The 20,367-nt window shown below is 39.5% G+C and overlaps 2 protein-coding genes across 6 annotated transcripts in view; one reads left to right on the top strand and one right to left on the bottom strand.

Moving 5' to 3' along the window:
• rnf111 (ring finger protein 111) overlaps positions 1–15,571 on the bottom strand; it is a 61,667-nt gene extending 46,096 nt beyond the window's left edge. For all 4 annotated transcript variants that reach the window (XM_057851475.1, XM_057851398.1, XM_057851556.1 and 1 more), the window contains exons 1-3: positions 15,426–15,571; positions 8,481–9,431; positions 2,758–2,890 (exon numbers count right to left, since the gene is read on the bottom strand). In XM_057851475.1, coding sequence (XP_057707458.1) covers positions 2,758–2,890; positions 8,481–9,357 — 1,010 coding nt within the window. In that variant the 5' untranslated portion in view covers positions 9,358–9,431; positions 15,426–15,571. The remainder of the gene's footprint in view (positions 1–2,757; positions 2,891–8,480; positions 9,432–15,425) is intronic.
• Positions 15,572–19,294: 3,723 nt separating this feature from the next.
• The window catches only part of sltm (SAFB-like, transcription modulator), a 38,204-nt gene continuing 37,131 nt past the window's right edge, over positions 19,295–20,367 (top strand). For both annotated transcript variants that reach the window (XM_057829277.1, XM_057829264.1), the window contains exons 1-3: positions 19,295–19,462; positions 20,004–20,091; positions 20,194–20,249. In XM_057829277.1, the coding sequence (XP_057685260.1) occupies positions 19,328–19,462; positions 20,004–20,091; positions 20,194–20,249 (279 nt within the window). In that variant the 5' untranslated portion in view covers positions 19,295–19,327. The remainder of the gene's footprint in view (positions 19,463–20,003; positions 20,092–20,193; positions 20,250–20,367) is intronic.

Genomic DNA, 20,367 nt, shown 5'->3' with positions numbered 1-20,367 from the left:
TGTTTATATGGTTTAGCGATAGCACTCTCACTACATACATACGTGTATGTTGTCGGCGATTTGCCTAGCAATGATCTTAATTGTGGTTGTCAGCCCAAAACCCTCTAAATATATATTAAATGCATCTTACCAGATATAAAATGACTACTACATAATCTGTGGTAATCGTTTGGAGCCCAGTTTTCTCGTCGAATTGCAGCAGCCCATCTCGCTCTCTCCTCTCCGGGTCTCTCGGAATCCGGTAGAACTTCAAGTCTCTCCGTCTATCTTCTCTGTTATTGCAACCGACCGCCACACACGCCTTCACCATTTTGATTATTAATGTTAACGAGCAGAAAAACACGCCGTAAATAGGAGGAATGTACGTAGCCGTAACAGGTAAACACGATGTGTTGACGGACAATTGGGCGGCACCAGTCAGGAGGGCGGAGTTGTGACGTCACGTGGGTAGGGTCTATAGGCAGTCCGTGCCCAATCCGCTCATTAAGTTCAGCCGGTTCGACAAGATTAGAGCCCCTATCAGACTCCATCACGTTCATTTGTAGCGTTAGCCGCTGGCTACCAGTAGAAAGCACTGAAAGCACCCTCTCCTGAAATTGTGAGAACTATGGAGGACAGCGGGTGAAAGTTTGGCGAGGCTACCTTAAGCCCGACTCCATCACTTTTGCTTGTAGCGTTAGCCGCTAGCGTTAGCCTACCGGGCTTCTGTTTGTTTGATTTCCTTATAACCACGTGATTTCATACGTAGGCACACTGACTGGTTTCTTAAAGGGGAATGAATATAGCCGAACAACACAGTCAAAGCTGGATGAAAAGACAATATTTTCGTTTAATTAAAATACCGAATTTACCGACATGGTCAAAATTACGTCGGTCATCGTGAACCATCCATCTCGGTAACGGTAAATTTTCGGTAAACCGCCTGGCTCTACCCTTGTTAACTTAATAGTTTCCAGTGACTTCTGGTTTATCAGCTGCACTTCCACTTTTTATAATAATTGTCCCTTTTTAAATGTTACCTTCACATCACTAAATGCAGCAATTATTTTTTTTTCATATATAAAAAAGATCAATTCAAATTAGAGCTCAACGATTAATCTAACATCGCATAGACATTTTAGGTTTCTACTGCCATGTTGCAGTCTTGTAAAGAAAATCAATAAAAGTACATTGTAATTACCTGAGTGTCTATGAAGCTTTGAAGCATTACCAGTGTAGAGCTGCATTGTGTCACATGCCATAGTTTCAACCTAGTCACGTATTCTCATGCGTGTCAACCTAATATACTGAAGATTGTTGTAACAGTAGCGACTTAATTCATTCAGAATAATTGCAAATCAAATTGCAATCACAATATTTGTCAGGAAAAAAAAAATTAAATCAAATTTGTGCAGCCCAAGTTCCAATGAAAAATATTTATATTTTTTTCCCCTACTTTCAGGACTTCAGTTATATGAAAACACAAACAAAATTCTAGATTATGCCAGTGCTACAAAGAAGATGTCACTGTAATTGGCCAGGCTCCTCTAATCCTCCCAGGGCTGAGTGATATCCACAAGGGAAAGGTCCCTAATTAAGCAGACATGGGATTATTTTGCAAATATCTGTTTGTCACCATAAACCCTTGAGGATGTGGGGTGGAGCCTGGAGGACAACATTTCACTGTAAACATGAGCACTAGTGGAATGGAGGGAGCTCTGCCAAGCCTCTGGTATGGGCAAATAAACAGTAGCTTGACATAGTTTTTCGCTTCTCTATGGTGGCACCACAAAATGGTCAAGAGCTGGCAAAGATGAAATCTTATCTTAGATCTTAGAACTGAAATTTAATGTCTCAGAAGACATGGTTGGAATACAATTTGGATCAACAATTTGAAATAAGACCAAAAAGTTGCAAACCACAACAACTAATAAAAACAGAATGCAAATACGACATTCTGTCAGCACATTTTATTAAGCAAATTGCAGCCATCTTGTGAAATGTTACATGGCTTCTTTCACACATACCATTAGGTTAGCCAATTGTCAAATTGTCAAACTGAGCAGCTCTCCTCTACTTGCAAAACAATGTTCCCTCTTTTCAAATTATATTATCACCATACTTTCTACAAAGTGTCTAAGTCATACCAAATCCAACTGTACTTCCGTGTCGAATTCTAAAATGAAGTCAATTTGTTTATAAATGAAATCATTCGATATGCAAGGATAAAAGTTTAATGCTGTTTTTTGGAGTCAGGGTCAAGCTGGGAACCAATACTGTGACAACATACATGTCCTGAGCTGAACTTTAGCATGAGAACCAATTAAGTGTGTTTATTATCGGTTCATTATCTTCTATGCCGTTTATTGTAACCCGTCGTGATCTGGACAACGCTTGAAATCGTCACACTGTGTACTGATAAAACACCAGAATGTTATCTAGATGCACTGCTTTCCTAAGGAACAGCATTAACAAAACCATCAAACTGAACAGCATATATTTACTGGAAAGAGGTGCTCCCAAGGGGAAAAAATCCATCTCACATAGTTGGGATGGTTGGTTTATCACCAATAAGCATTGAAAAACTCAGAATAATTGGCTCTCTGTTTTCACTGCTAACTAACTAAACTGTTATTGGTGGGGGAGGGAAGACTTTACAAGGCCTATACGGCCAACCACAAATGATGAGGAGGGCACACCCCAGCGACTTCTTTAGTTAAATTCTTAAACTATGATGGTTTTTCTGTTAGTTGAAAATTAAATTAAAATGTTGCTTACCTGAAACCATCTCCAACTGTAACGATTTCAACCTCACTATCTGTCGAGGTGACGTTGATCTCTTCACTGGCAGGGACAGCAGGTGCTGGAGCTGGAGTAGCCTCAATCACCACCACATCTTCATCTAGAGCACCTAAAATAAGTTTTTAGCATCAGTCCATATCACACAACGCGCAACTGTTAAAATGAACTCTGTAAATCACTTTTAAAATGGATCTGAGATAAATAAGACACTGGACACATTTTGTCTCACCAACTATAGAACTCCATCTAGTACCTATTAGGCATGTGCCAGTATAATATACCGTAATTTCCCGAATATAACGCGCACTTTTTTTCCCCAAAATCAACTTGTAAACTCATGGTGCGCATTATAAACGGGTACATGGATGGAGACAGAAATATATATGTATTACATATATATATAAACCGATTTTTTTTCATTGACACGGCCACGTTGTGTTGAAGAAACGTATGCGGCGACCCGTTGCCAACCATTACGGTAGGTGACGTCACCGTTTTGTTTCGGTAATACTTCACTCTAATCGGCCGAATGATTTCGTCTGTGTTAAATTCTGCTTTTTTCACTCTTCATAAAGCACAGAATTTAGTTTCTTGAACTCATTTGAGTCGACGTTTATTGCAGCTCCGCAATTCGGACCATAACAAATGTAAGGACACACACTTCCTGTGTCCATCAACTATATCGGTCCCTCGGGAAACTCAAACCCAAATAACAATAGTTCCTTTTGTGACTGTCGTGTTGACAGCTATGAGCTCTCAAGGATTTGCGACTTACGTTCTCACTTTCATTTTACCGTATCAATCCATGGAAGAAACATTTATTCATCATGAGGAAACGAGCAAGTTATACAGCAGCCTTTAAAAGAAAAGTCACATCTGTTTTGTTTTCTCCTAGATTCTGGTAAGTTGGAGAAGTTGTCAAATCATATTATTACCGTAAATATTGTCAGTTTACGGTAATGTTTTGAACTACCAATGTGCTATGCTTGTGCTGTGTTTCACCAGTCAGTAAAATGACATCTCTGTATCTGTACACAAGCTCTGTTTTCTTCTAAAATTAGGGTGCGCGTTATAAACGGGTACAATAATTTTCCCTAGATTTTACAAGTAAATTTGGGGTGCGCATTATACACGGGTGCGCCTTATATTCGGGAAATTACGGTAAACACTCTGGAGTTCTCTCTCTCGTAGCTGGTTGGAAACGTTCATGACAATGTTTACTAACCTTTAATTTAGTATAAATGCGAAATCATATTGGAGGTATTGCCTCCTCAGCAGCCACCCTCCGCAAACATGTTTTACATGTCGGTTGGCCCTCTTCTAAGCCGTGGCCGTCTGTAATTATTCTGTAGCCGAAGTATTCCCATACCAGCGATTTCATTTTCTTCAATGAGGGGGGAAAAGTTCAAGTGTTTCACCTCCTCCAGCCATCGTGTAGCACAGCTGACTCACTGACACTGAGCAACAACCGGTGGGGGAGGGTTGAGCCTTACAGCTGCAAACGACAGATTTCTCCATGCATTTTTGGGACATAAAAAATAGCTAATACCTTACAGAAGTTATGACGGAAAATTTTTGCGCTTTTGAAACCTTGACGTTTTCATACCACGGTATTGCTTCAAACCGGTAATCTGCACATGCCTAGTACCAATATTGAGTCAGTAGGAGAAAACATGAATTTGGGATATGTAATATTCTAAGTAAGCCTGTTGCGATATGCAAGAGGTCCATTTATCGCACGGTAAGTAAAAATGAGGGCGTTAATTTTCCCGGCTGTAATTCATCGCCGCATGTGTTCGTGCATACATTTTCTACGTGTGAGTTAATGCGTGTGCACTCGGCTCAAGTGTGTGTTGATGGCATTTGAGACTCCAGCTCCTTTCACAGATGATTAGCGGTCATCAACAGGCCATAGAATTATACAAAATAAGGAAATACATCTATATCAAACATTGTAAAACGTTAACATTGCTACATTGTGGCTAATGGAAAAAAGACAATGTATTAACCACTTTAGCCAGTTATAAAGCATTGGTAGTCTTCTCCAAAATGCAAAATTGCTGTTAAAAGTTGACACTTCCAACATGAAAAATTGCTGGTTAACAGCATTTGCAAACGAAAAAAAAGGGGAAAAAATCTATTACTGACACCACATGCATGACCAAAAGAGAAACGCACATTTTTTTTAACGGGGTGTAAAGCTTACGGTTAGTGGCTTTGCAAAGATACTTTGAACATTTCAAAATAAAAAGCATGTGATGTTCCACATGTAAAGGATTTCTGGAGTTCATCTCACATACTTCAGCTTCTATCCTAAGAATAGCTTTAAAATGACATCCATGATGAAAAATCTAATTGGCAATGAATAATTTGTCCTGTAATTTGGTAATGTGCATTTTGCAGGACAAGGTGAGAGTCAGTTAAGATCAAATAAACATTTTTTAATGGGCTCCAACTGGCAGAGAAGAAAAATAACACTGGGTTTCTCACCAATTTCATATTCTGCACTTAGCTAGCTTTCAAATGACTCGTTATATATTGTGTGTGGTTTTTTTTTTTTAAATATATTCTATTTTAATACAGTTTGTGTTCTATTTAAGGATAACAATTTATTGCATTCAAATGTGTGGTTTATTCGGATGTATTGTCACTACATTAGCGGTTGAATTGTTTAAAAAAAAAAAAGGACAATATCGCATATCAGTAATAACTTTTGAGACAATATCTCTCCAACTAAAATTAATCGCGATAGGCCTAATTCTAAGGTGTGGAAATTGAGTATAAAAGCTACATTTATAATCCTCTTCATTTTCTTCCAAACATGATAGCGTTTTACAAACTTGAAGATACAAATGACTGGTTCTAAGTTCATGAAATACAAATCTCTTCTGACAGGTTGTATGCAAAAACAAAGGTTTCACACAAAATTCCTTTTATGTAACCAGTCTGCACTGTTGCTAATGTTTTTGTGAAACATAGTAATTGACTTGCTATTCAAATAAAGTTCCTGACTCCCCAAATGGGATTTCTATTCTGATTGTCCCCCGAGCGCTGCTGCTTAGCACCCTGTGCAACTAACTGGGACTCTGATGAGGGACTCTTGTGAGGCATTCATGTGGTTACAAAAACAACATTGATCATACAGCTTGGAAAAGTAACTCCCATCAAGTACACTAATAACAAATAATTTGAGTACAAAAAAGTAAACAAAATATCAGACCTGAAGCTTCATAGTGATCAATATTCCACACAGACAACCACTATTTCACAAGAATTGGGAAGGGTCAAGGATTGACATACCCGCTGGTGCACTTTTAATCGCTTCAGGGAGTACAACAACCCTGCTCAACCATTTGAAGAAGTGGATGATGTGGCAAGCATGAAAATGCAAGCACGTCTGCAGATTAGCCATTACTAACTCGAACCTAATCAAATCGTGTCACTTTTTGCTGAAGCACATTTACAGTTAACAACAACGTTAACGCCATCATAGCTGCTCCCAAAAAATAAGATTTTAACATTTGATTGAATCTTCTTAATTCCCAAGTATACTTGGGTCTTTCATCCCTGGTAAAACACCAAAGACTGTAAATTATTTCAGTATTTTTTTGTACTGTTGGGTAAAAATGTTGTTAATAGTTTTCTACTTTGATCATTATAATCTTTTTAAAACATGCGTACTACTAAAATTATAGTAATTTCAGATTTCTTTAATTCACAGAAACTACTAGTCAAATTATTAACCTGATCAAAGAGGGATTCTGGAATGGCCAGAAACTTAATTAGATCATTTTAAATAATAGTGTAACTCAAAAATCCCCTAATCAATATTACGTGATTGGGTAATGCGCTAACTTGTTCAAAAACGGGTAACATCCCTTACTGCGCAGTGAAGTTCAAAATGAACCACATCAGCATTCTGAATAGTGATTCAAATCTGCTCTAAAAGCAAGTTATACAACCTGTGTTGGCTTCTTCATTGGCATATAAACTCACGTTGGATCACTTCAACTGAAAAGCATTAGTTATGCGGGTCTGCACTTCATTTTGGCAAGCTTACAGACTGTGATGCCTTCAAGCACAGTCATAGTGCCGTATAACAAAGCACATAAAACAGGAGCGTTAATGAAAGGGTCAGGTTGATGCCATGTGTATCATCATATGCAATAAACCAACTGTTCAATTAGCATTTGCATTCTTGGCAAAGAAGCTTTGCAATAATACAGTTGATATAGACAGTCATGCCATATTTTTGTAATACAAAGAGTAACTTATTCAAAAACTTAAAAAGGATTGCAAATTTGCAATCCATTGCTCATCTATGCTAGCTCCACGACAAAGCTACGAGCTAACCGTTTTTATTGAGCACTCATACGACTTTGTTGCTGATGAAGACTGCGTCTGATGTTTGAAGCCATTACAGTATAGTTTAAGGCTAGCCAAAGGTGGTTAAGAAAGATTTAAAAAGGACAGACAGTCACACTGTGCTATGATGAAACTGCTATGTTAGTATTTAGTCCAGTTCATCAAGCACTAAGGGGAAGATTCAGATTTCTGCTGGCTAAAAAGGTAAAACGGATTTTTTTTTTTTAAATTCTTCATAATTTTAGTGACCACTTTGTTAAATAGTTATGGTTTTAAGACCATCCTAGAGAGCATGGGTATGACTGGCTTCCTAACAACCCACTGCTTATCGGACGCAACGTGGTATGTTGACAAAATAAATAAAATTAAAATTTAAAAATATTTTGTTGTTTTTAAGTTACCGTATTTTTCAGACTACAAATCGCAGGGTTTTTTTTTTTCATAGTTTGACTGGGGGTGCGACTTATACTCTGGAGCAACTTGTGTGTGAAATTATTAACACAATATTATATCATTTCACATGTTATTTTGGTGTTATGAAGTGACACTGATGGTTTGGTAAACTTGTTAGCATGTTCTTTATGCTATACTTATCTGAATAACTCTACATAGCTATATTTAACCGGCCACGTTCGCATTTCGTTGTTCATGCATCATGTAACATTATCATTCTGTACACTTATTGAGCATGTTGTTCTCCATTGTATTTTCATTTTAAATTGCCTTTCAAGATGACATACGTGTTGGATTTTATCAAGTAAATTTCCACCAAAAATGCGGCTTATACTCCGGTGCGACTTATCTTTTTTTTTTCCTCTTCATTGCGCATTTTTGGGCTGGTGCGACTTATACTCAGGTGCGACTTATAGTCTGAAAAGTACGGTAATTAAAATAGAGAATAAATCTTGAAAAATAAAATACATAATTTTTTGTATGATGTACATTAGCGAGAACAGGCATCTATGGTAAAAAAAAGAAAAAAAAATGTTGAGGCTTTTTTGATCAGGAATGTGACCATTTCACAACAATAGGCATCAAAGAGATAAAGAGTTTTGATCAAGCAAATCTTTCTGCGTAACACGTCTCTGTAAATATCCAATGTTAAAATGTGTACACCACCAGCAGTTCACTTCTTAAAGGTGCACTCTATTGGGCAGAAATTAAGGCATTTCCACACAACGTGAAAACCTTCCATGAATATTAATACATACACCAGGTCGCTGCAGAGACACTAATAAAATGTATTAGAGCTGTGGGAATCATTTTAAAAAAAACATGGATACACAGATTAACCCAGAGATGAACAGAAGTAGGGCATCAAGGTCACTAATTACCTGTGGCTACTGCAGCACTGTTGGGCTGGCTGCTGGTGCTGCTGACGTCCACGTACAGCTCATCCTCTACTTCGGTCGAGGACGGGGACGACGAGCCACTGCTTAGCTCTTCACTTGAACTGCTTGTGCTATTGAGTAAAGCGTATTTTCGCCGTGCAATGACTTCTCGTTTCTTCCTCTGCAGTAGTAGTCTATCCTTTTGTTTCTGTGTGCGCTGGCCTCCCCCAGGAACTGATTTCACAAATCGTTTCCTATGCAAAGGCCGTCGACTGCTCAAACACTGCCGCTTAAGCAAAACCGGCTCCGCCTCGGTCCGCACCCACTTGTGCGAGCGGATCCGCCTCGTTCGACCCGCGACAGGGCGAAGACTGACTCCAGTGGCTCCCGTTGTGAGGACGGCGCCTTTTTCTTGGCCCTCTGTCGGTCCGGGTTCCGCATCCTCCTCAGAGCTCAGCGTGTCCGAGTCACCGAATCTCAAGCTAGATGAAGGAGACGAGGCACAGTCGCTAAAAGATGACTCGTGATTATGTTCGTCCTCGCTAGAATGACGTAAGAGTTCTTCTCTGGAACGCTGAGAGGGCACAGAAGTCTCACTGAGATGGGCAACTTTTAGGGAGCATTCAGACGGTCCTGCTTGTTGGACCTTCCTTTTTCTACGTGCCGAGAGGCCTCGCTCCGAGTCCTTGCGAGCCGCCGTGTCCCTCAAGGTCCGGTGCCTCGATTCGGAACACAGAGTGGCAAACTCACTGCCTGCCATTCCAATTACCTCCATGTTGCTAGAAAAACTCTTAGCTGCCTCCATTGGCTCTGGGTTCACCAGCGGCTCCTTTAGATGCTCCTGTCTGCTGGAGGCCTCAGAGGGCACTTCACTCTTCATAGTGGCAGCTCTGTCTTCACCGAGCTAACAGAGTATAAACTTCCTCCGTATCAATGCACTTCATCTCACAACACCTAGAAAAGCAAAGAAAAGAAAGTTGAAAGTCTTTATACTGAAAGTCTCCTTTCAGTGACATCCTCTTGAGATGCAATAATTGAGATGAAAGGTGCACTGAATAAAAGTCATTTAGAAATGGCCCGTTTTATTATCGGTGATAAATTCTGGTTGCATGTGGATATTCGCTTGAGCATGTTATTACTAGAAGATATGGAAAGTTTGATGGTTTATGGAGCTACAGATATGCCACACCCTATTGATAAAATCATAACAAACACAGAATTGTAGGTTCTTACAAAAAAAAAGTAGAACAACATGCTTGTCTCTTGGTGATGCAGCGTGCTGAAAATAAACCAAGAGGTTCTAAAGGATTCTCTATTTAGGCTCCAGTATTCTGGAATGTTCTACCAGCAGAAAGAGTGGCTGGCAAATAGAGCAGGGCGGAAATTCTTCATGATGACCGACGTAATTTTGACCATGTCGGTAAATTCGGTAATTTAATAAAACAAGAAAATATAGTCTTTTCATCCCGCTTTGACTGTGTTGTTCGGCTATGTTCATTCCCCTTTAAGAAAGCAGTCAGTGTGCTTACGTATGGAGTCACGTGGTTTTCAGAAAGCCAAACAAACAGAAGCCCGGTAGGCTAACTCTAGCGGCTAACGCTACAAGCAAATGCGTGATGGAGTCGAGCTTAAGGGAGCTTCGCCAAACTTTCACCCGACATTAAGTAAACTCTTGGCGGCTTCCAGACGGGCATTCACCCGCTGTCCTCCCTGGTTCTCACGATTTCAGGAGAGGATACTTTCATTGCTTTCTTCTGGTAGCCAAGCCACAGGCTAACGCTAGCGGCTAACGCTACAAATGAACGTGATTGAGTCGGATAGCGGCTCTAACCTTGTCGAAACGGCTGAAATTAATGAGTGGACTGGGCACGGACTTCATCTAGCAATCATTATGTCACATTATTTGGTATCTCTGTGTGATTTCTCTGAAGGCTTTCATGGTGGTAAAGCACTCAGCATAAAGTATAATCCAACAGTGAAGCCTATATATAATATGACAGTTTAGTGGCCACAGCTATTTTTCTGTATGTGTTTGCTTTATTCTGCCATAATAAAATCTTAAAGGTTTCATTGGCATCAGAGCAATACAGTTTTAATCTGGTTGTGTCTGTGTGGGGGGTGCATGTATTAAAAAATGCTCTGGAAAAAAAAAAACCTGAAACCTTGACGTAAACACTTGTGTTGAATAATTATGTCACAGCAGCCATTACCAATAAATTGTCTGAAATGTACTGTTAAAGCTGCAAATCATTAGTGTTCCAATGACATGTTTGCACAGTCGTCAGATTGATTTTTATAATGTACATTTTTCAAGTCATACAAGCTGTTGTAAATGTTCACACTAGAATTCTTATTGTTTACAAGATTTCTTATATACTTAATGTTTAGACTGCATGTGCAATTGTTAAATTGAAAGCTAGTAAATAAATTTCGATAAATCGTCATCGAGGTAAATCTGCTCAATTTACCGTGATATGTACTTAAGGCCATATCGCCCAGCCCTACTGGCAACCTGAGCAGAAATATTCATATCTTGATTTATGACTCGTTTGTATATTCATGCATTTGGTTCAACTCTGTGCAATTAAGAATGTTTTTACAGCTGTGTGGGAATATTTCACGTGCTGAAACAGCCAAGACAGCTATCCTAATAGTGAGCACGCGTCAAAATGACTAGTCACAATTTACAAACATGACAGCAGGCAGCAAAGACGTGACAGAAATTTAGTGGCAGAACTCAACATCCTTTAAAGGGGGAGCCCACCACCTGGGATGCCTCTAATTGTCAAATGTGGTGCCTGTTTTGCTATGAAGGCCTATTAAAAAATACTGGATTTGGGAACTGGCAAAGCTTCAGGCAAATAATTCCAAGTCAAAATAAACAAAAATATGGTAATATCTCCTTAAGTAGGACAAGTGGTTTGAGTCAATGAGTCATCGACTCGCTCAACCGATGTGGTTGGATGCCACAATCACTTGGAATACGTGAGCCAACGGGCTACAATGGAGGATTGCAGTACTGTGGAACTCAACTAGGACTAGTCTGTAGCAAAATGTCACGCCTAAGAGGAACAGAATAGGCACTTTGTTCTGGTGGAACTTTCACGGCAGCGTAACTTCTCCCAGATTAATGCCAAATGCCAGCAAGGTGATATTTAAAGTGCTTCTAAAGATGACAACAAAGATGCCATCTATGTTCAGCGATACATCAATTGACAGCAAAGCAGGTATGACAACCATAGACAAAATAAAATACTGTAAAATAATAAGGAAATGCACATCAATTTTCATGAAAAAAAAAAAAACTCTCTTCCAACCATATTTGTTACACTTTTCAGTTTTCACTCACACGCAGCGCGCAAAGGTATAAACACTAAACAGCCCTTGATTTCAGTGAAAGCAATGCAAACGTCTCTGTGACATCACCCAAAACAGCCTTCAAACATTGTTGTGACAAAATCTTCCAAAAATACTCTTTTTAAAGTATAACTGATATGATCATACAACAATCGGTCATTATGTCAGATGCTGAGGCGTTTCTTCTGATGTAACACACAGGAGTGATCGATTTTAACTAGAATTCTTTATTTTAAAAGCAAATATCCGGTTTCAATATATGTGACAAATACACTATGGCTTGCATCCACAAAATGAGGAGACCGGCAGTTTTACAACATTTTGGAGCAGTGGTTCTTAACCTTGCTAAAGGTACCAAACCCCACAAGTTTCACATGCGGATTCACCAAACCCTTCGAAATTAGATAATAAAGCCATCTTTTTCATTAGCTAGCAAGCTAATAATTTAGCAAATTCCCGTTCAAAATTCTTCTCATTTTGACAGCATGTTTTATAAACAGGTCAACATTTGAGACCATGCTGCCCATTGGTCTGTTGTATTCCCTCATACCAAGTGCGAGTCAACCTTCCACTGAGCAAACAAGTTCCTCCTCCTATCAGAGCGAGGACTAGCAGTTAAAATAAATGGATTAAGCCTGTAAATGGAGAGCAAACCAGTCCAAAATCTGGTATAAAAATCCACTTTGCCTAGATTTAACCAGGGTACGAAAATAGGGCTCTGCGTTTCTTTACCTTCGCCGAACCCCTTAGGGGCAGTTTACATGGCGACTCTGCTACACTAAGACGCAACTACTGTGTTGCGGAGTGGCCTCGCGTTCATATGGTGTCGACGAAAACGGAAGGCAAAGACGCAAACCTTGGAATCCTGCCTCCAAAGTGGAAAGATTCGATTGCGGGGGCTTGCTCTGCATCCATATCAATGGAAAGCTCCCGCGCCGATATCGTCAGCATTAGCACACATCACATTGGGCGTGCACAGCGGTGCTACTAAACATTAAAAACAGAAAATGGCGGAATGATGGCTTTAATTTACTGTTGTAATAGTATTATTAATTCAAATATGTTCAATGTTTCCATTTTTGGAAACCCTGAGGTTCAATCGAACCGAAATTAAGAACCACTGCTTTGGAGACATCGGAGTGTTCAGGAAGTTTTAAAGATTTGTATTAGTCATCTTAAATGGATTGTTAGGTAAAAATACACAAAAAAGTAGAGTCCAGCCAAAATTATTGAATTTTGAGGCAACAAATGAGTCTAATATAGACCCTATTCACGTGACGTCACAACACCGCCCCCCTGACTTGTGCCGCCATATTGTCCGTCAGCTCATCGTGTTTACATATTACCACTACGTACATTCCTCCTATTACTGCGTGTTTTTCTGCTTGTCTAAGGAATCATCGCCTAGTAAACGAACCCAAAAACCTTCCTGACAATCATTAACATTGATTAATCAAAATGGTGAAGGCATGGGCGGTTGGTTGCAGTAACAAAGAAGATAAACGGTAGTAGTTACTGTGTGCCCATTGTTAAAAGGGCAAATCTCTAAAGCAGTACGGTTTATCTCGGTCCATGATGCGTTTGTGTCGACAGCCGTCAGACAGCGGCGAAAACATCAATAGACGTTATGCCAACACGATCGCAGACATCATCAGACGGAGACTACGAAGCTTGTCGCCACGGTCGCGCAGCAAGAAGGTGAGCGCAACAACAGTTGTTGTGCCGAAAAATAGCTGCCCACGTGAAATGTCCCCCTGACGGGAGCGCCCACACGGAAACGACTTTCTTGTACCGTGAATATGTTTATTTTACTCTGCTTGAAGTAATAAATCTTGTACTTTGAATATGTATTATTTTACTCTGCTTGAACTAATAAATGTCATACCTGTGTGATTGTCATTGGCATATGGTCGTGAAAACCTGTAGACTAATACATTTCTGTTCAAAGATGGTTATGTGGCCCATTCCACAACTTGTTACTTAAATACAGTATTAATATTTTGTGTAATTTAATTATTTATTTAAAATGATTTTACAGTCGTAAATCCATTACTGTATTGCGTCGATGAAAACATTTGATTTTTTCACTTCAATAAAGCGTTATAAATAAGCGCTCCCGTCAGGGGGGACAGTTCACGCAGGGCGGCTATTTTTCGGCACACACCGGCCCGTTGTCGAACCACCAATCAAGTTTCATATTACAATTGTGACAATGGTGACGCTCAGCTGCCCAAATGTCGGTTTATATTCGGGCCGGTGCCAATTTTGGGTACCCGACCCCTCATCGTGACATAAACTGGAGTATGACTGGAAATTTTGTGATCTCAGGACGAGCTCTGACACACTGGATGGGACCGGACGAGAGGAAACATCGATTTGGGCATCAAATATGGATCTGGCGACTGGATCGACCGAAACTTTTCCAAATAACGGCTTTTATGCAACTCATCCAATGAGTTTACAGTGTCTGAAAGCACCGGGGCTTCCATAATTTGCAAGTGAATCCACCTTTAGAAACTACGATCATTGACAATACGGACACACAATGACGGACAATACAGCGATCACGTGATTGTGTGACGTTGGTGATTGGGGTCTATAGGGATATGTGCTCATTTTCTGCTGAATTTTAATATAAAAATTGGTCATATATTGCTGTCAATGGCAGCCAATGAGTTAAAACTCGACATGATCTAATAAATGTTGAAATGGCTATAAGTTAGCATTCACCATGTCTACTTTCACATACAACCAGCAATAGTTTTGAGTCTCAGGACTACCAAATAGAGAATCTGCGTACATGGCGTACATTTGCTTTCAGCATTAACGCTGACGTTCTCCTCATACTAATAACGATGATTTATCCTCTGAGATCAAATGGCGATATGTCCGGACCAAATAAATCGAGCTGTGCGGTTGTGAAAGCAGTAACTGGGTCTTGGCCTATCTAAAAAAGGAATTAAACTAATGTATTTTCTGCACAGGTGTAAATCTGGATCATACCTTGAGTCCAGCTGTCTGAATCTCTCTCACAAACGCCATCGAAACGACGTCAACTTTATTTTGTGTAGAAACGCAGGGAAACAAGACTAGCCACCTCCTCGGAATAACCATTTGCGACACTAGTTAAAAGAGGCAAAACTAGATGAGGGAGCTAGCATCACTTAGCCTGTCACTTACTACTCCCCATAGAACACGCCAAAGAACCCACGTATCTCTTTATACGTGTTTTATTTTCCAAACGCGTCTTTCGGTTGATGAGGAGGTTAAATCCTACCAAATAATAAGACTACGATAGCCATTTATAACGTTCACGCAAGTCGCAACTCGGCGGGCCTACGTAGAAGTCGCAATTGTCAATGGTAGGGATTGTGAAACTGACAACAGACCCGACGAGAGCTGAAAAGCAGCATCGAAAGCAATGGGCCCTAAGGGGCTACATGCTAAGCTAATATGAATGCTCGCTCAACTCCACTGAGGAAATAGACGATTTTACACCCCCTTTTAGGTCGTCATCGTCTCGTTTTAACCTGACAATGATCGAAGAACATCTCTATTATGCGTCTATGAGACAAGATGGAAGTATCTCACCGCTAGTATGCGACGAAGTTCCCATTCCTGCCCTTTTGAGTCGACACTGTTGTTTACCCAGCAGGTCGTCCGTTCGCTCTCGCTGGCTACAATACGGGGCTTGTATTCATTGCCGCACGGGGGCGCCAAATGGCAGCTCAGCGTTTACGACACTTTTACGACAGTTTTACTTGGCGAGCCGGCACATAATATATGCGTTTTTTTTAACTATATATATGCTTTAATGTTGTCGGAGTGAGCATTAATACTGAAGAAATGCTGACAGGTACTAGGGTATATATCACGATATGATGGACGTGAATGATGTTTTATACATGACGGCGACTGAATCTGTCAGCAGATACTGGCACGCCCACTAGTGGTTATAGGGGGACTTGGTTGAGTATTATGAGTGTCATGAACATCCGTCATCCACTTGAACCGTCAACTACAATTGACTAGTGAGACAAAACTGCATTACTTGATAACTGCGTTCCAACCTGCCTTTGAGAAACATAGAGCTACCCCTTAGGTATTGATTACTGTATTAATCGAATAATGGACAACTAATCAGTTATCAAATCAACAGACAATTCATTCGATGCTGGATTACCTTTTGGACAAAACTGATTTAAATCATTTTTTTGAGCCTTTTAATCATAAACATATTTATTTGAATTTTAAAACTTTTAAATATATATTTATTTGGTCTACATTTTCCATGAAAAAAGGTGGGAAATTCAAAAGTTCTCATTTTAGGTATTTTTTAGGTTTTAGTTAGAAAGTTTTTTTAGTTTGGCTATAAGGTTTCAGTTACCATGATTAAATTATTTTTCTTCCAGCAAGCTTGGTTTTATTGGATTGTTAATAAATTCCTTCTTTTGTCACCCTGTAAAAGACAAGAAGGAAAAACTGTAAATATTGTATATTTTTTGTTATTTTATTTACTTATGTTTTTAGTTTAAAAAACAAGTCAAACAATATAAAATATCCGATTTCTGTTGTCCGAATTGAAAACAGACTTACAGATGAGTGAACCATGGGTACAGTTTAGTAATTATTTTTTAGCTTTGTCAATACAGCTTTTGTTGTCTTTCCGTATTTATAGTTCACCAAGTAGACTTTTTGTTTTTCTAACTTGAATGTGCCCCAAACACACGTTTAATTGGCTTATGACTAAACGCCCACACACACACACTCACACTGCCCCCCGACAGAAATACAACATGTCGACAAGATGCCGATTCCTCCGCTCCCCTTTGAAGAGGAGGGATATTAGAAGTTTTTTTTTTTTCCGGCCAGCAGCAGCAACAGTCACTGTAATGTGAAAAGACGTCATGAAAATAGCTATTTTAACTTTTTTCATTTTTACGTACATCAGAATATTCGTGAGAAATGTAGCGCTGACCCCTGTTCACCTTATCTGTCCTGTCCCCAACTAAATGTGTACATGCAGGTGCTGCATGCGTTTATAGTATCCCTACCAAAGGTGAGACCGAACCTATGGCCTTGGGTAGTAGGGAGGCACACTCTGAATTGTTTGCCAGCCAGTCGCAGGGCACAAGGAGACAGACTATCGTGCATACCCGTATATACAGTTGTGGCAATTTTAGAGTGTTTATTTGGCCTAGAATGCGTATTTTGGGGATGTGGGAGGAAACTATAGTATCTGGAGTAAACTGATGCAGGCAGAGGGAGAAGATGCAAACTCCATACAGGAATACCCAGGATTGAATCCTTAATCTCAAAACTGTGAGGCGGCCATGCTAACCACTCAACCAGCCTCTAAATTTATTTGCCTGTTTACACTTTTTCCAGCAGTCAGCAGTAATGTTAAAAAAAACAGGATGGTTTCTTAATTTTAATTGTTTCGTTTCATGCAATTCACTGCACATGATAAGTGATTTTTTTACAGTGGTATGAAAAAGTATCTGAACCTTTTGGAATTTCTCACATTTCTGCATAAAATCACCATCAAATGTGATCTGATCTTTGTCAAAATCACACAGTTGAAAAAATATAATGTCCTCTTTAACTAAAACCATCCAAGGTTTTCATATTTTAATCAGGATAGCATGCAAACAATGACAAAAAGGGGAAAAATATGTAAGTGAACCAACCCTCTGCCTAATGAGACTTAAAGAACAATTGAAATCAATTTTTACCAAACATTTCAAGTCAGGTGTGTGCCCAATCACTGATGAGTGGTTTAAAGCTGCCCTGCCTACTATAAAACACACACCTGGTAAGAAATGCCTTGATGAAAAGCATTGTCTGATGTGCATCATGGTTCGGTCAAAAGAGCTGTGTAAAGACCTGTGATCAAGGATTGTTGATTTGTATAAAGCTGGGAAAGGATACAAAACCATCTCAAAGTCTGGATGTTCATCAATCAACAGTCAGAGAAGTTGTCTACAAATGGAAAGAGTTTGGCACTGTTGCGTCTCTCCCAAGGAGTGGCCGTCCACCAAAGATGACACCAAGAGTTCAGCGCAGAATACTCAGAGAGGTAAAAAAAGAACCCTAAAGTGTTTGCTAAAGACTTACAGAAATCACTGGCACAGTCCAATATCTCTGTGCACGCATCAATTAAATGTACATAAAACTATGGCCAAGAATGGTGTTCATGGGAGGACTCCACGGAGGAATTCACGCTGTCTAAAAAAATATATATTGTTGCTCGTTTATTGTTTGCAAAAAGGCACTTGGACACTCCACAGAGATTTTGGCTAAATATTTTGTGGACTGATAAAATCAAAGTTGAATTGTTTGGGAGTAACACACAATGTCATGTGTAGAGGAAAAATGGAACAGCTCACCAACATCAACACCTCATCCCCACTGTGATGCATGGTGGAGGGAGGATCATGATTTGGGGCTGTTTTGCTGCCTTAGGGCCTGGACAACTTGCAATCATTCATGGAAGAATAAATTCAAAAGTTCATAAGGATGTTTTGCAAGAAAACCTGAGGCCGTCTGCCAGACAGTTGAAGCTAAAAAGAGGATGAATGCTGCAATAAGACAATGGTCCAAAACACAGAAGTAAATCAACTTCAGAATGGTTTCAGAAGAACAAAATACACGTTCTGGAGTGGCCAAGACAAAGTCCAGACTTGAACCCCATTGAGATGCTGTGGCATGACCTAAAGAACAGCGATTAATGCCAGACATTCCAGGAATCTGACTGAACTACAGCAGTTTTGTAGAGAGGAACGGGCCAAGATTAGTCCTGGTCGATGTGTCTGACTGATCTGCAGCTGCAGGAAGTGTCTGGTAGAAGATATTGGTGCCAAAGAGGGGGAGGCATAAAATATTAAATGTGATGGGTCACTTACTTATTTCCCCCCTTTTGTCATTCTTTGCATACTATTCTCATATGAAAACTTAAAAATGTTTGGGTGGTTTTAGATCAGACACTGTTTTTTCATCTGTGGGATTTTGACTAAGATCAGATCACATATGATGGTGATTTTACGCAGAAATGTGAGAAATTCCAAAAGGTTCAGATACTTTTTCATACCACTGTACCTTGATGCTGCAGATATGTTTACAATATCCAGGTTGAGTGGATACATGGATTTTAAACTTTCCTTCAGTATCACTTCTGTCTCAAACGTGTTGTTTCATTTAATGTTTTGCACTTTATAAATAATGCAAATACAGTATTTTATTTTATTTTATTTTTTTCTACATATTTGTTGCATTGATTTGCTTTATAAGTGGTCGTTTTAGGCTGGTTTTAGTGCCCTCATAATCAACACTTTTTCGCTGCTGAAACCTGGGGAGGACTGACTCTTTTCTGGAAAAGACTTGGTCTTCCAAGCCACTGCGTGGCGCTAATGTGTTCTAGGACCGGAAAAAATGGCAAATCTAAACTGCTCAAATGCGGTTTGCGCATGAGAATTATAAATTAAATCGGTAAAATGGCGTCGGTAGCCATTTCCACGGCGCTGAAGAAAATAACAGAATTAAGGGTTGTTGACCTTAAATCCGAGCTTAAACGACGAAATTTGGATACATCGGGTATTAAAAGTGTGCTACTCGCCAGATTGAAGCAGGTAACTACAGTGAACAGTCGCTGTTTAGCAGAATGCGTGGAGAGTAGCTAATGTTTAGCATGCAGCTACACCATTAAAACCATGATGGTTTGGCAAACCAAGCCGAAAATTGCTGTTAAAACGACAACTTCATTCTAGAATCTTTGAATATTTATTTAGTTGTAATATTAATTCGCTAAATGAACAGCACGTGTTAATGTGCGAGGATTTAACAAAGCGAGTGCAGGCAAACGTTGGCTTTTTAGCCTTTGTATGAAAGACGGGCCTAATACTACATGACGTTATAATTTCTTGAGGAATTGTTACATTTTGTCATCACAATTTGTTTTTACTAGCCATCTATGCTCTGTTTTATTGTTTTTTTTTTTTTATTATTAGCGTTCAGAGATCACTTCACGGCAAAGTCCCCGAGGGGGAAGAATTTATTTATTCATTCAAGAGAGTTGTTCGTAGAAGTTTTGGTGACGGCGATTCTGGATGTTTGCGTAGAATTGACTGGGTTTTAACTGATGTAATTAACTGATGGTTTATCTGCTTCAAGGCTATCGAGAGTGAAGATGCAGAAACGGGCAGTGTGAAGATACTATCTCCAGTAAGCACACCTACTCGTAAGATTGGAAAAGGCAAAGGTAATCTCTCTTTAACACTATTAATTATTATTATAATGATTATTATTATTGCAGCGATCAAAGAAGTTAGGCTTTTGAGAATATTTGTACTGATTTTTTCAGGAAGAAAAATTGATTCAGATTTGGACACTACTGCGGAAGATGATATGCCTTCTAGGGTAAGTGGCATGTTTTTTTATTGGGCCTTTTTTACATATTTTCAGTCATGATTAAGTCTTGTTAGTAGGGGTGCACGATATCCATATTTTGAAACTGATACTGATATCAATAATTTCC

This window comes from Corythoichthys intestinalis, chromosome 1 (assembly GCF_030265065.1).
Source record: "Corythoichthys intestinalis isolate RoL2023-P3 chromosome 1, ASM3026506v1, whole genome shotgun sequence".
Classification (NCBI taxonomy): Eukaryota; Metazoa; Chordata; class Actinopteri; order Syngnathiformes; family Syngnathidae; genus Corythoichthys; species Corythoichthys intestinalis.
Note: the sequence above shows the minus strand (reverse complement) of the source record. Positions and strands in the feature narration are given on the sequence as shown.